Consider the following 17149-nt stretch of genomic DNA (forward strand, 5'->3'; position numbering starts at 1 on the left):
ACAGCGCGATTCTTGCTGGAGACACTGAGGGCTAATGCGTTAGAGTGTGGAAGCAAGAAATCAATCCTCAATAAAAAAACCGCGATAATTCAGTGTGAAGGTGAGTGGCGGGAATTCGGTGAATGTTTCTTTTCTTTCTTTCTTATCTATTTTTATAGGAGCACTGGAAACTAGTCCATAAAGCCCCTTGCCTAAATTGGGTTTAATGGGAATTCGGTGAATGATGCTCTCCCGGTCGTAGTGTTTCATATAAACAGCACAGGTTTCCTTATGAAAGATGAACATGAGAAGTCGTTCTTGGATGCGGCAGTTGTATTTCGGCTAGAAAAGAAAAAATTGCCGCTAAGTGCAATAAACCAGCAAGTGAACACAGAAGAAAATTTCATGCAATGCTACAAAAATTAACGTTTAACTTCCGTTACATAGGCGTCCGATCAACGCCTATGTAACCGATCTTTGCTATGCAAACATAAACGCTATAGTTTCTGCTTTTAATTTCGGCTGACTAAACGAATACTTAGACGATCTATGGACGAAACATCCGTGTGACTATATTAGACCCAAGGTTAATAAAATCTGCCATGCGCACTTCATGAAGAATGTGTCTCACCAATGCAACCGACATTTACCTCTGCTGCGTGCACTGGAGAACGACCAAATAAAATTTTTTTACAATCATGATTGCTGCTTGTATCAAACGTACAAACATTTGGCAGCGCTGTTGGAGAGCGAATACTTGGATGAAAACGTTGAAAAAACTTTCAAATCTTTGGTAGTTGACGAAGAAGTAAGCGAAACAGATGACACAGACGTCGATGAAATCGAGCCTGAACATCCCGTATGCTGTATGCAAGACATTACAGTCAGTGCAAGAAGATTAAGCCAATGGCAGAGGAATAATGAAACTTGAAAGTCATGCTACCAGCAAAAACGCTGAAAACTCAACAGCAAAGAACTTTCCCAAGAGTCCTCTTGTCGATACGTGTTCAACCTCATGACTCGAGCCAACGCCTGTCGAGGAAACATCAGAAGACGAGAAATCAGCAAGCACTCACAAAAAGATGACCTTGAAAGAAACGATCAAAATTATGGAACAGGTACGCCAGTAGCAGGGCAAATCAAGCCGGTAATACATAAATTAAATACCAAATTAGCAAATTTTGCACGTAAAAAGAAAATTTCAAAGGTAAAAGGAAAATAAAGTAACAGAAATGATCGACTTAATAATCGACGATACAAGAGATACATTTGAACTTGTCAAAGGTACTTCGTCTGGATTAACAGCAGCAAATATCCAATGAATTTAAGTCCCATGTGGAACCAGCTACGAAATTGACAAAATAACCCCTCTATTGAGAACCATTGCTCCCTACAAAATGTGCCAAGCCCGCTACATGTATTCCGTCTAACGGCACTGAACCAGCTCGAACAGTAGCTCATACACATTATTAACACACCATATTTAAACTGCGAAATAAAAATTATTGAGGAAGGGTACGAAAGTGCTCAGGGTTTCAGGTCTCACTGGCAATTAATCACTAACACTCTACAATTAGAGAGTGGCGTTAATACAGAGAAAGGATTGCACCCTGTTTCCCTACTTTGTTCAATGCACGCAGAAGTGAGGGGCGACAAAATTATTCCTAGCGAAATTTAATTATACATTCGCGTATGCGAGACGGTGCGCGTGCATCAGTTGTCGGTACAAAAGCAACAGGACGGTAGCAGTTGTGGCGCCTTCGCATGCGCCTACGCCACATCCATTGTGTTTGGACAGAATCCTGGTTTCGTTGATAAGATGATAAAACTGCGCAAGCACGTTCACGACTGTTTTGAAAAACAGTCGGATACTTGGAATTGTCGGAATGCTGTTCTGACCATCGAAGCAATAGGTGTACTGTGCTGAGCTTCCGTACCAGCAGCTGGCGACTTCGGCCGGCTGCCACGTCATCTTTCTCGAACTTTGAAAATGCCCATGGACGCCATACAGTGCTGCCCCGCTCCGAGGCGTTCAGCCGGCGAAGGTTCTACCAGCAATAGATTAACTCCAGAATACCTATCAATGCTCCTGGCTTCCCACTGCAAAATGCGGAGTGACTCAAGACCGCTTTTTTTGACATCGCCTAGTCGTGACTGGCTTCATCAAGTGTACTGTGCAGACTCATATTGCACTAAGGAAACTTTAGCAAATTCTCACAGGAATTATTAGTACAATACGTTGCGACGATTTTAAGATGCCCCCGTGTGTAGTTAGTGCCCCGGGTTCGTGGTTAGTGTCCCCAGAAGAGTGGTTGGTGCCCCAGGTGAGTGGTTACATGGGTGCAAAGCTTGGTGAATGCGACGCCAATTTTTGCATTTGTAGACCAAAAACGTCGTAGACAGTTCTCAAGCTGCATTGCCGCGTTACCAGCAGTCTTCGAGATGCGCCCGACTGAAATTTTAAGGTAATGGCGTACCATAATTAACAATTATAACGGAATTCATCAGTTCGGATGGTCCCCACCACAGTTCAGATGGTCTTGCCAGGCCCACCAATGACCGGGAATTGTAAGGCACTCCCCTATTGGCTTATGGAGCAAGGCTTGGGCTAGACGGATTGAAACTCAATGACAAGCTGAGTTTAATGTATTAAAGATCTAATCTAATCTAATGCGCGAAGATAGCTAGAGCAAGGAGTTTTGAGACTAAGCGCATGATCCCTGGCGTTGGAATTAAAATCTTACAAGACAGGAACCAGTGCGCGAGTCACGATCAGCAGCTAAACTGGCAGCTACCAGAAATTCAACGACCACGTCAAGCTAGGCGCTCTTCATCTTAGCGGTTCGATTGCCAGTGGTGGGAAATTCGCATACTACTACATTACACTTAGAAACAATTTTTAATTGCAATTTTCGATTTGCAAGAATATTTTATTCTTTACGTAATTACGTAAATGTATTACTATAAATCTACAATTGGTGCTATTGATTTTGCGCACATTTGAAAATAATTTTTTCGTATCTATGAACGATGACAAGCTGGCGGCAGGGTGGCCCTGTGTTTGAACTGTAGAGTACCTCGATTTGAGCGGCGAGTACCTCGGTTTGATCTGCTACATGTCTGGTCAAATTGGCGAGGTGACCAAAGGGTTAAGCACTGGAAAACTGGAGCATGCTGAGTGAGTTGCGTGTTTGAGACCGCAACAAGATTAAAATATTCTGTCATGTTGAGAATTAGGGACAGGCCTAATGGTCTAAAAAGGCCGAAACCACTATACTATATAGTATAATATAGTTTTGTTCAAAATATATAAATACTAATGAAATGCGCGCAAACAATATTTATTGACAGTCGGATTTTAACCTTGTTTAGGTTTAGGCATCTATTGACTTTTCCTTATTCGATAATAAATAGCTCTAATAAAAAGGATGAGATAAAGACAGGTTGGCTCTAAAAGTGTCCTATCAACATAATGCGAATAATATTTAAAAGCTTTATAATTTCAGCATTCAAATTGTCTGTAACACGTCTCCCATGAATCATGTACACGAAAGCGCACATCTTACTGTTTGAATGTATGTTCATACTGACTTGTAGAAAGAGAAGCTCCTTAGTGTTCTTGTTGATGCATGGTATTCAAATATTCTACTCATTCATTGCTAAGATGTATTATATAAAATATGCACATATGAAATAATATATAAAATATGCACATATGAATTAGACCAATCAGCCCATCAGGAGAAACAGCCGGCGATCGAATGGCCTAGCATCTTCCGCCGTACCGCGAAAAAATTCTGCACCACTCGGACGTAGCGCGCCGGAGCCTTGCAGCGAATGTGATATCCGCCACCAAGCCGTCCGGATCTAGGCCGTGCGTCGAACCAGCCCTCGTTCGAACGGCCACTCGTCGAAGGACGATAAATTTCGGAACAGAACTATGCTATCTGAAACCTAGCCTTAGATGCTGTGTACGTAAAATTACGTAATTTAACGATGCCCGGAAGTCGTATTCGATCCGCGGTCTGGTGGTGCACGACAGGTTTTCTGCAAGGCCGGGGGACGTCTAGGACAAATTTACGGCCGGACCCGCGGACGGACTTGCGGCCGATCTCCCTGAATTCAGTGAGCATGGAATATATCCTAAAGTAATGGACGTAGCTCGATAAAACTTGGTAGACGTATTCATTAGGACCTAACGGTGATGTTTAGATCGTAAACATTTTTAAAATTTCAATTTAATTCGTGAGTTATATGACGATGCGTGCCGAAATTCGCAGTGAGCATGACATTTCTTCTAAACTACTGTACAGATTTGAACGAAACATTGAATATAGGAACCAAACCTTCCAACGGCGATCTTTAGCTCAGGCCAATTTTTTTAGATTTTGCCCTCCTTTGTGAGTTTTTTTTTTCATTATTTCCACATAACATAACATATTGATCTCTGCGCTCAAGTGTAGGCCTGATGTGGCCTGTCGCCGATTCTTTTGCTTATCGTGCCTAGGTTAAATCACATTCGTGATTTAAACAGTAATACGTGCTTAAATTTGTAGTGAGCATAGGAAAATAATTTCTCCTAAAATGCTGAACAGATTTGAACGAAACTTGACATCATTCTGCATCAACTTGCGCTCAACAGCCGGACGTGGACAAAGCCGAGTGGTCACAGGCTGTTGTGCGCAAGTTCCAGTTCGAGCGGTGGCCACTGGCCAATGTATGAAGTGACGCAACGTTCAGCACTTTCAGTGGTGGACACTGGACGGCCATTCATTTGTAGGCTATTCGACCTTGTGTCTGAGGGGTGTAGAGCTCAAAATATTTAAAGATGTCAGACGCAGGGGGGTTTCACACCGCGGGGGTTCGAACCTCCCTTTTGGGGGATTAAAGCAGAATGATGTCAAGTTTCGTTCAAATCTGTTCAGCACTAGGTGAGTGGGTAACGTAAGTTACGTAACCCCCATGTTAGTAAGTCGCGAAAAAAATCGGTTTTCCGATGCCGACCGCCAAAAATGGATTTCAGATTCGTAATCTACACCCCAAAAAACATATAATTAAAAAAAAAACACCCTTTTTTTTGGATGTAGTTAATCTGCAATAATACCAAATGGATTTCAGATTCGTAATCTACACCCCAAAAAACATATAATTAAAAAAAAAACACCCTTTTTTTGGATGTAGTTAATCTGCAATAATACCGAAAGATTATATGCTCATTGCGAATTTAAGCATGTATTGCTGTTTAAATCACGAATGATAATAACAACCGCCCGGCCCCCTTGCCGATTCTGACCAAAAACTGGCGCACAGATCTGGGATCGAACCCGCGCCCCTCTGCTCCAATCCTGGGACTCTGAACTTTAACCACTGGGCCACCCTGCGAATGTAGAAAATGTATGTAGAATGTACGAATGTAGAAAAAATGAAAAAAACTCACAGAGGAAGGTAAAATCTAAATAATTGTCCCGAGCTAAACATCACCGTTTAGAAGTTTGGTTCCTATATTCAAAGTTTCGTTCAAATCTGTACAGTAGTTTAGAAGAAATGTCATGCTCACTGCAAATTTCGGCACGTATCGTCATATAACTCACGAATTAGGGTTAAATTCCAAAAATGTTCACGAGCTAAACATCGCACCAAAGACAAAACTACCGTTTAATATAATATATTATGGAATATTCGCGTGAAAAATTAAAAGATGTCAGTTAAATCAAGAAGTAAACCGCACAGCTGCAATTCATACCCAATCCGGGCCCTGGGGTGTCCCTTCTTTTGATTGGGGGATTCGACTTTCGAGGGCGTCGGTTGAAGTGATCGATTATTGATAAGTAAGCTCCAATTTGGCCTTCAAGAGTAAAATCTTACTTATTCATTTTCCCGATTTCGGTGCTCACAGTTAAAATAACAATTTTCATCATGACACGATTTTCAGTTAACTGAGGTAGGTAGGAGTTAGGACGGAAGAAAGACGCTCGGAGGCTCTGACAGGTGCGTGGTCTCCATCAGACCCCATGCTCATCAGATGCTGAATCTGGAAAGGCATCGGCCAAAGTTCCAAACCACCAAGACAACGAAGTTACGAACGTCTGCACTAGCCCAATCCTAACCCTAACCTCTGTCAGTAATTCAAAACTTTTCAGCTTCCAGTCTTCCACTTTTGAGAATTATAACGATGGACCAGGACCTACCTGTGGATTGCCCAGGATTGGTAGGAGAAAGACCACTTTCTCCGTCCCTTATACCTGCAGGCAGCCCCACCTGAGGCAGGTGAGGGGATAAGGATTACTATTTTATTTAGCAGGAACAGTCATTATCAAGCAGGTTAGCCTAATAATGTGGAAAGATATTCCACACTCCAGACATCCACTGGCACAGGGCACTGGACACAGTGATTCAATATCACTTAGCTACTCGTATATTATTCAATTTATTGCATATAACTATGCATTTAATTTATATTTTATAAGAGGTATCTTACAAATAGAATTAATAGCAATGATTATGATGAGATACAAAAATGAAGTATATTAAAAAAATAGTAAATTAACTCTAGGCTAGAGTTTCTAGCTGTCTTTAGTCTTTCCTGCATGCCTGAAAGGCTGAATGACAGCAATCATTTTTTAACACTGTAATTGTAAGTCTGTACTCTGTAACAGACTAACAGAGCCAAAAAGTCTGTAACACAGTAACAGAGCCAAGGCCCAAGCCCCAAGGCAACAAAAATCACCTATTGGTTGCCTTGTCACCCCTTGTGCTGGGTTAAGTTAGTGTGTGACTATGCTTTTTTTGAAAAGCTTTTCTTTAAGTATCATGAAAATCAAAATGAACCTCTTTAATGACCTGAATTGTTATCCTTTAAAAATCCAAATATTGCATGCATCCTACTGCATTCCTACAGGCTACACACCCTGCAGGCAGGTGAGGTCCTCAGGTCTATCTAAATTCTAATTGTCAACAAAAGTGCACAATAGACTAGTCTATCATGAATACTGTAATAGTGCCACAAAATTTCATATGTATTGAAAATTCAACACTTTTGACCCACTGTCCCACAACACTTCTGTGACATGAAAATTACAATTCTGCATGCAGGCATTTAACATTTCAATGCTCTTTTGCTTACCTTTCTTGCTTTGATTATGAGTTATGACTTCTACTTGTATAGATCATAGATGTGAGAGCATTGAGAGGGACTGGCAGGCTGGCAGCCATCCCATCTCCTAGGACATTCTTGATATAATTCACATGATCTCCTTATCATATTGATCACTCATCAAGGCAATATGATTGATTTGGAAGTATCGGCCACATGTGGCTTATTTTGAAACTTGAACAACTTTTGAGGATCTATCAAAACTCGGGACATGGCAGAAACACATCACTGACAGTCTAGAAGATACCCAATGTCTAAATAGCATATGTTTCTTTGAAATTATGAATTATGAAATTGAAACTTTTCTCACATTAATTTGAAGTATTGGAAAATTATCTAATTTTCGACAATTCCTAAACTAGTGCATCTCTTGTAACTACTTATATTTCAAATTGCAAGCAGATCCATTCAGTATTGAAAAAGTTTTGAGTGGTTTGTTTGCCTAAAAATTTTGTTTTGGTTGTTTTAATTGAAAACAAAGTAATGTAAAAATCTGTAATTGTTTCAGACACAGCACATTAAAAATACCTACCTACTTATATTTCAAATTTCAAACAGATCTATTCAGGATTGTAGCAGTTATGAGCTGTTTAGTTGCCTAATTACATTTATTTCATTTTAATTAAAATGGAAGTAATGTAAAAACTTGTAATTGTTTGAGACACAGCACATTGATAATACCTACTCATATTCTGAATTTCAAGCAGATATGTTCAGTATTGAATGAGTTATGAGTGGTTTGGTTGAACAAAAAGTTAGGTTGTGCTATGAGTCCACAGGCAAGTTTGCAGTTGAGTTCAGAAAAGTGTCAATTTGGTTTTGATCCTGAGAGTTCCAGGTCCAGATTTAGTGGCTGTATTATGTGAGTAAGGAGAGTGGCTATAGGGGTTAAGATTAGGTTTAGAAGTTACAGATAGCCATTCCTCTCCTAATTAATTTCTGTAGATTTTATCCACAAATGTAATGCATGTGAAAGTTGGTTGTGAAAGACTTGTAATTACTCACTATAGCTACTCTTGCATTTCAACAATAACTACAAACTTTGGCATTGAAGCTCTTAAAGAAATTGATTTGGAAGGCTTGAATTGAACTCATAATGGAAGCCATGAAAACCAATATTCTTTTCTTTTTCTCTGTATCATATGTTTCTTTCCCTGACTAATGCAACCTGCAATGGCTTCCATAAAGTCATACAAGTCATCACGCAGATATCAAAATGGGAGACCCTGTTTCCTTGGATAAGGAAGGCCTCAGATGGATCTGGAATTGGAATTGTGGTTCATGCTGTCCTCCAGTCAAGACCTTTAGATTTTTCATTCACATTGCCTAAAGAATCTTTTACTAGTGTAAAATTTTGTGAAATGTTCACAGCGCACTTGGCAGTTCAAGAAATGATTTAATAAGTACCTATTCACTTCAATCCTAAAAGATTAAATTATTCAGTTATACATGTCAACATCCTGACAAAAAGAAAAAATGTGCTAAAACATTTGGCATGGTCACCTATGCCTTCCCACCCTACCCTCTAAGGGTAGGGTCCTCAAGACCCCACCCTTATCATCTCTCTCCTGCCTCCTCTCTCTCTACCTCCACATGTTCTACAAATATCTATTCACACTGTCAAACATAGCTACAGTTGCCTCCTCAGACAGATCCACAATTATTGCCATCTGCTCTTTGCTTGTTATTTGCTCTCATATCCCACTTCGTTAATCTCCCCTCCCTCATTCAGAATTACCTCCAGCATTGACTGTCACTCTCATGTGCCCCACATTCCATCAACAAGTGTCCCTCTACCTGTATGTGCGTCCAATCATGCCAAGCACTCCTGCCCTCACACAGAACAGGTCTCCACCTATACTACCATCATATATAGTCACATTTTGACATTTCTTTCATCTGATACAGTTTCAGAGTGTTTTTTACCTCAATTCTTGCTTCCATACCTTCAGCCCATAGGTACGGTAGTCTTCCACTTGCTTATTTATTTCTCTTTTCCACTCATTTCATTCCACTCTATCCCACCCTGTACTGTCACCACCTATTTATGCTTTGTCCCAGTGGGCCCCTAGTGCTCCCATGCCTACCACACATATGTACCAATGCATGACATCTATGTGCCCACTGGCTCACCTTTATGTTCAACATGTACATTTGTGTGCTCAACATTCATCATCCATTAGCTGCATTATCACTTTATATTTGCAAGGCAATTCTGCAATTTGTGTCATGTTGTCATTATCCCCCACAAAGGCTGCTTGGTTCAGCTCAAAAACTTATTTTCACTTGACCAGTGATGTGCACTTTAACATAGTGCTAACATAACTTACCTCCCAAAGTTGTGCAGCCCTTCCTGAAAACCTGTCATAGACACAGAGAAGCAAAGTAGGGCATTTGAAAGCTGGTGGCCTGAAAGAAAAATTATAAAAAATACTTTCAGATCAGAATGGCTTCAGTTGATCAGTCACCATCAAAGGAACCCAAATTGTTTGATAATTGCAATACCAAAAGTAAGTAAACCAAGCTAACTGTAACTTGCAAGTAATTTATTTTTGAAAATTTGGTATTCAATCCAAATCAATCAGGACAGTGCCGAATTCAGCTAATTTTTACATATTACTGAAATGTTGCTGCTTAAAAATGTTGAAATACTGGGGCATATTTTAATTTGGAATCTTATTGCTCTAAATTTACACGTTTTGTTTTGATGAGAATTTTGAAGGTCACAAATTTTTTCTATACCCATTGTCTGCTTCAGTCTTTGTAGCAAAGCAAAGACTTTTTTAGACTCTTCCTTTATAGTTCATATGAGTTATTTGCAGGGTACTACAAGTGAGCAAATTTCTGACAAGAAATGTAGGTATAGTAGAAAAAATGTACATAAGTATGATTAAATACAAATAAGATTTGAACAGGTATAGAAGCACAGGTGTTGGCTCAACCATTCTATGGAAACTAAGGAGAGAACACTAGCATTTGTGAACCACATAATCAAGAGATATGCTTGATATCTTGTCAATATGCTTATCATGAATAAAATTAAACTCTCAGTTTGATACAGCCTGACAAGTCCAGCATTTGTGAACCACGTAATCAAGAGATATGCTTGATATCTTGTCAATATTCTTATCATGAATGAAATTAAACTCTCAGTTTGATACAGCCTGACAAGTCCAGCATTTGTGAACCACATAATCAAGAGATATGCTTGATATCTTGTCAATATACTTATCATGAATGAAATTAAACTCTTAGTTTGATACAGCCTGACAAGTCCAGCATTTGTGAACCCCGACTTTTTCTAATAATTTGCACCAGATGGGAGAGAAGGGCTGACAATAAATGATGGCCACAGGCATGGGAGATCTTCATAGATGCCTGAGTCTCCTATAAAAAGTTCATTGTAATCTTTAATTGCACCAATTTGTTAATAGTCAGTAGTAATATAGGTAAATTACTGATAATAACACACAGTGAGTAACATTTAATCATTAACAATCTTTTGCTTCTTTATCTGCATTGCTGTTATAACCTGTTCAGTATAGCTCATTAATCTTTGCAGAAAATGTGTTATTATTATTAATATTAAATTATTACTATTTTTTTACACTCCTTCCAGATGGCAGTGAAGATTCTGGGGCTTGTTTAGGAGCACTGGCAGCAAGTCATGGTGAGTTTTAGGTTTTCTAAATTGACATTAAGTAATAATATGCTTTCTCTGTCTTCTAATTTTGCAATGTGTAGAATTCATTTTTATTATAGTTTGGCAAAAGTTGAAGACCACAATGAAGAAGTTGAAGTTCACCATGAACTTTAATAAAGACCACAGAATGGATGTTGTTGAAAAATCAATGATTATTAGAATTTTTTCAGGTGACAAAATGTAGGAGACATATTTCAGCATCAGTAAAATAAAGTTTTTACAGATACTGAAATATCTGTAGACAATGTGTTTATGGATACAACTCTAAAATCAATAACTGTAAAAAAATTAAAATTTCTGTTGAAAATGGTGTCCAGTGTATTGAGTGTAGGAAACACACAAATTTTCTTGCAATAAAGAAGGTTGTAGGCTTTTCCAAAGCAAAAACTGCATTAGCTTGACCGCAACTGCCTTGATTTGCTGCCTAACTTGCCACTTCTAGTCGGGAAGACCATTGAACCGCACGAGTGAGGCTCACAGTGAGACCATCACCTGCCCGGTCCTGGAACCTTATATGCACCAGCATCATCATGCAGTGCCTCAAGCCTGCACCAGCATCATCATGCAGTGCCTCAATTCATCAGGACCTAAAAATCATTTCTGAGTAATTTAAGTTGAAAATTTTCAAGTTGTATCCATAATACCAATGGTTTTGCACTAGTCATTACAAAATTTCACAATTTCAATTGTTGCAATACTTTCATCTTACTTAATAATGAATAATGTTTTTTTGCACACTATTTGCTAACACCTACTAAGAATACTGTTTGACTCATAGAAAAAAATTAGCAGAAATTTTTTAATAATATCCATTCTCTGGTCTTCAATGAAATTGTCTAAAATATATGTAGGTATTTTTTCTATTTATGAGTTATTTGGTGAGCTAGCTATACCTCATCCCTGGCTTCCAGAATTTTATAATAAATATCCAGTACAAAATAATACAGTAGAAACAATTTAAGAAGTTGTTTTAATTTTATGTATATTTCAGATTGTATGGAGACTCGTGAGCTGATCTGTGAACTCTGCCGCTTGTTTTACACACTAGGCTGGGTGACAGGCACTGGTGGAGGCATCTCAATCAAGGACAAGTTTGTTTGATTACAGTGTTCTGCATCTTATTAGTACAATTCAAATATTAACTATGCATTACCGGTATATGATTACTTTATTTTCTTGCATATGCTCAAATAATATGTTACAGGAATAAGGATATCTTTATTATTCATTATGAAAATAATTGTTGTCACTTAATTTTATGCTAAAGTGCTTCATTCAAGTTGTTAGTTCAATGTGATAGGTATTAAACTAAGAAACAACCTTCACTTAGATCAGTAGTAGGTATATATTTCCCCAAGTAATGGCAGGCTCTGTTCAGTTGTCAAATCCCATCCACTCATTCCACTGTAATCTAAAACGTAAAAATGCCTCGTACCCTACGGAACATCTGATATCTAGAAGCGATTTTAAATCTACCGTCTGTAAGGCCAGTCTAGTCAAGAAAAGTACAAGAATCGGCGACAGGCCTATCCAGGCCTATTTATTTAATGCCGAAGATACTATACTATACTATACTAAAATACGTTGCCTGTTCACCACAGAGATGGCGGCATCTTTGTTGCGCCTTCAGGAGTACAGAAGGAGCGGATCAAGCCAGAAGATCTCTTCAAGCTGGACTCTGATGGCCAAATATTGTCTTCTCCCAGCAATGCTTCACTCAAGCTGTCTCAGTGCACCCCTCTCTTCATGCTTGCATACAAATGTAATTAGACTTATTGTTTCCTAACCATATATGAGGCATGTTTTTTACAGGGTTCGTACCGGTCATTGAAAACCTGGAAAGTCATGGAATTTGATCTTTCATTTTCCAGGCCTGGAAAGTCGTTGAATTTCATTTCAGGTTATGGAAAGTCATGGAATTGCAAATAAATGAAGAAAAAAAAGGAAGTGTTTTTCTGTGCTGCGTGTGTTAAACTGTTTGTGCAGTCTCTTCTTTCCTGCGTTCTGATATGGTTCTCCAATCGCGTGACACGGTCACGATTGGTTCACCAATCGGTCACGTGATCGGTGAACCAATCATGTGAGCTCAGTCACAGGATTATATATATATATATATATATTATTTCAATTATATTGTGTCTATTTATTCATTATATGTTATGGTATATTTAAGGTTAAATTAACAGTCCAAATAAAGTTGTTCTTTGCTTCGGTTATGGGCCCCTCCCTCGATTAGGCTCTAAATAATATTATGTTAAGAAATTCACTATAAGAACTTGTACTGCAGTATGTGGAGCTGGAGCTGTTCTGCACTCACACTCCAAGAATGCTGTCCTGGCCACATAAGGATTGTCACCTGAAGAACTGTGAGGCTAGGAGCAGATTGTCGAACCCTGAAGTTGAAATCAGGGCCAAGCTTAGCTTATAAGGATTGTCACATGAAGAACTGTGAGGCTGGGAGCAGATTGTCGAACGCTGAAGTTGAAAGCATGAATGTCATGATTAGAAAGTAATTTATTAAATCTATGAGGGACACTAATGAGTTAACTTTTTCTCATCTGAACCTGGGTGATAACCGAGAGATATTTTTAAAATCAGAAAGTTTACTTCGTGAAAAACTCTGGCTTTTTCCGAGACAAAATATATTAAATGAAGTTTTGTAGTTGTTTTGCGTTTGATAATAATAGTTGTTTCAACAGCAGCCCAAGTTTATCGCGGTATTGTTACCGATATTTATTCTTAAGACAATATTGTGTTGATTCTATTCTTTATGCAAGCTTCTATTTTGATCAAAATTTGTCTACTTGGCCTGTATTATAATGTTCTGCAGTCCCACGTTTGGTGTGACTCGTCCTTATTGCTGTAGCTTTAAATAGTTGGTAATGCTAAAATTACTTTGAATAAATTAATTTAACAAACTTTTGGTTTGAATAATATGAAAAGAATTAGAAAGTAATAATTTCGTTACATTTGCAGGCAATGAATGCGTATCCAAGTTCTCAAGCAGTGCTGGTGCGGAGACATGGCGTTTACGTCTGGGGCGACACGTGGCAGCAGGCAAAGTCCATGTCAGTTATTAATTATTTCATAAAATATATTAATGTACAGTACGCGCTGTAAATACCTGTAAGTAACAGTAAGACGTACACCATAAAAGGCTCTGACATCAAAGAGGAATGTTACGATGATAAGTAAATTTACACTTGTCTAGATCTAGCATGTTTTAGTGGCGTTTTACTTAATTAAATGCAAGAGGTAATAATGCGTTAAGAGTTGATTTATTATTGATTGCTTGGTTGCAGGGCGGAGTGCTTCGACTATCTCTTCGAGGTGGCCGTGGACATGAAGAGACTCCACATGGATGCGGCAGCCAAACCCTCGCTCCACGAGAACCTATGAAAACTTAGGGCGTTTTCTGTTATAGTTTCTAATTTGAATTGGGCTGCTATAAACTGTCTACACTTTGTTGAACTGCTTCTATAAATGTTTAAATTATCAATATCTGATTCATGAGCTGTGTTTGTGCCTGGATTGTCCGATAATGAATACGTACCATTTATGAATTGTGTATGTATACGCGGGCATGCAAGAATTTCCGTGGATATTCATTCATTTGTTATTGAATTTTTTCATTCTTTCCGACTTGCATTTCTTCTTGTACGTTCTTGGCAAACTGAAACTTGCCATGCTGGTGCTATTAGTGGAGTCGGTGCCATAATTGTAATATAGAATTTAATCCGCTGAAATTGGATGCAAATAATTTCAGCATTTAACCTTCATTTTGTTGAAGCGTTTGTCGCATTTTCAGATTTTTGTGTTCAAAAACTGAGCAATTTGGTTAAATTTTCTGCCAAATACTGATAAAATTTTGTAGAGAGGCTCATTTACGTATTTTTTTGTACAATCAATTTTGTCAGATATTGAATCTTGAAATTTGGGATTGCTTCAAATCTCTCCAGTTGTTTCTCATTAGTTAAGTGTTTTACATGTTATAGTTGGATGGATTTTTTACCGTGCGCTCTGAAATAATATGCATTTTTTTACGTTTGCAATGTTAAGTTCAACTCACTTTCAGCAATAAATGTTAGCAATCATTCTGCTAGTTCCTAATTCTGTTTACAATACAGTGTGATTCGTACATAACTTTATTTTCCTCCTATTAAGCCTCACGCTGATAGAGCTGCCGTCAAGTTTTCATTCATCTCCCGGAAATTAATCAATATTAGCAAAAAATGAATGTAGTACTGGGCCGTATTATCAAAACTTCGTAAGTACGCAAAATCGACTTACGAGTGGCGTTGCTATGACAACGTAATACTAGCGGTGGTATAAAAACATTTGCGCGGGAAAAAAATTTAGGCTTTTAGCTAAGACTTGCGTACGAAAGTTTTGATAATGCCAAAATTAGGGTGTATTTACGTACCACAGAACTTTTTTGTCGTAAGTACAAAAAGTTACGAAGTTTTGATAATCCGGCCCCTGTTCAATTATCTGTTAAAAATTGGCTAGCCTAAGCTGTATAAATTCTAAAGCTTCCTGCTACTCTTCTGAAACTGCTGAAATGCCTTTTAATCTATAAGTTCTATTTTGGAGCCTTCGTGTAAATTCAGGTATTCGTATGTTTCGATTGCTTTTCTGGGGAAATATAAAATTAGATTAAGTAATAATATATATTATTTATTTAATATTAAATGATATGCGATCCTAACTTGTTATTAGCCTGGATGGCAAGAGAAGTAACCGTAATGGCATCAATACGACAATACCAATACATGGGGGAGACACCTGCCAGAATGGATCTATACTTTTCCCTTTGCCAGCAAAGTAGAGGCATCTGAGGATAAGAAACTAATTTCTTGGCTTGGCCGCTTATTCACACTAGAGCCCATTAATACTTGGTCTTTTACAGTTACGATTAGGAAAGCGGTGTCGGCTTTGGTTAGGCCTGTCGCTGATTCATCGCAAAATGTTCACTGCTTGCTACGGGTTTAGAACTCATAACTCTGCTGCAATTTTGCGTTGCAATACCTCCCGGCCACCTTTTCGATTTGACCAGAACTGTCGCAATACACAATCCCTGGCCGGGGTAACAATCCCCGCCCCTGCACTCCTACCAGCGGCGAGAATCCAGTGACAGCGTCGTGCATCAGCTGGCACGAACGAGGGCAGATGCGTGGTAGTCACAGGCGGCAATTCATCGTGGCCTGGGACTGGTACGTCCGAGACATACACGTCTCGGACAAATTTACGGCCGGTCTCGCGGCCAATCTCCGAATCCAATGATCAAGGAATATCTCCCTAACTAATCAACACAGCTCGATGAAACTTGGTACACGTATTCATTAGGACCAAACGGTGATGTTTAGCTCGTGAAATTTTTTTCGCCTTTCGCCTTCATTCGTGAGTTATCTGGCGATACGTGCCGAAATTCGCAGTGATCAAGGAATTTATTCCAAACTACTTATCAGATTTGAACGAAACTTTTTCTATACATACCTAACTTTCTAACAGTGATGTTTAGCTCATGACAATTTTTTCGATTTTGCCTTCGCTTGCGAGTTATTCGGCAATACGTATATAACTCGCTCTTGGTCAATGCAAATTTAAAATCGGCCTCAGAAATGCCGGTCGTTTCTCTTTATACCCGTATAACTCGCAAACGAAGGCAAAATCTAAAAAATTGTCACGAGCTAAACATCCCCGTTGGGAGTTTAGATATTTATTAAACAAATTTTCGTTCAAATCTGCTCAGTAGTTTTGGAGAAATTTCTTGATCACTACGAATTTAAGCCTGCACTGCTGTTTAAATCACATATGAAGGTAAAATAACAAAAAAAATCGCGAACAAAGGTAAAATCGAACAAATTTTCACGACCTAAACATCACCGTTTTGTAGTTATAAATGTATATTCGAAATTTCGTTTACTCTGGCACTATAACCACTGAGCTACCTATACACCTGCTGGTATTTAAACGCTGTTTATTAATATATTAATTCAATACATTGCGCTGCCTGAAAATAATGCGTTGACTTCTAGTGAAGGCATAAAATCGTGAAATTTTCTTTGAGTTAATTAATTACTAACGAGGTACCTTTTTAAAGAAATTTCATTTTGGAGCTTCTACTTACTATTGTTAGTTATCATATTTGATATATGTAATATTAATATGAAATGTATGAGAGTTCCCGACTTAAGTGCTGCATTGGGAGTATAACGAAATTACGTAATATAGTAATATAAGCGTAGAATATAGAACAGAACAAGTTCAATCAGGGCGTGTCTTATCTTGAAAGTAATTCCAGCTTCAGTGAA

At 38.5% G+C, this 17149-nt stretch overlaps 1 protein-coding gene and 1 long non-coding RNA gene across 2 annotated transcripts in view; both read left to right on the forward strand.

The window, feature by feature from the left end:
• LOC108666410 overlaps positions 1–14973 on the forward strand; it is a 32997-nt gene extending 18024 nt beyond the window's left edge. Inside the window, exons 10-11 of the mRNA XM_047880374.1 lie at positions 13812–13903; positions 14138–14973. Of these exons, the coding sequence (XP_047736330.1) occupies positions 13812–13903; positions 14138–14234 (189 nt within the window). The 3' untranslated portion in view covers positions 14235–14973. The remainder of the gene's footprint in view (positions 1–13811; positions 13904–14137) is intronic.
• On the forward strand, positions 5752–11837 carry LOC125177857. The gene is made up of 3 exons (XR_007156689.1): positions 5752–6246; positions 10752–10802; positions 11827–11837. It is a non-coding gene; the product is annotated as an uncharacterized LOC125177857 (long non-coding RNA).
• Positions 14974–17149: the final 2176 nt, after the last annotated feature.

This window comes from Hyalella azteca, unplaced genomic scaffold (genome assembly GCF_000764305.2).
Source record: "Hyalella azteca isolate HAZT.00-mixed unplaced genomic scaffold, Hazt_2.0.2 contig5334, whole genome shotgun sequence".
NCBI classification, from domain to species: domain Eukaryota; kingdom Metazoa; phylum Arthropoda; class Malacostraca; order Amphipoda; family Hyalellidae; genus Hyalella; species Hyalella azteca.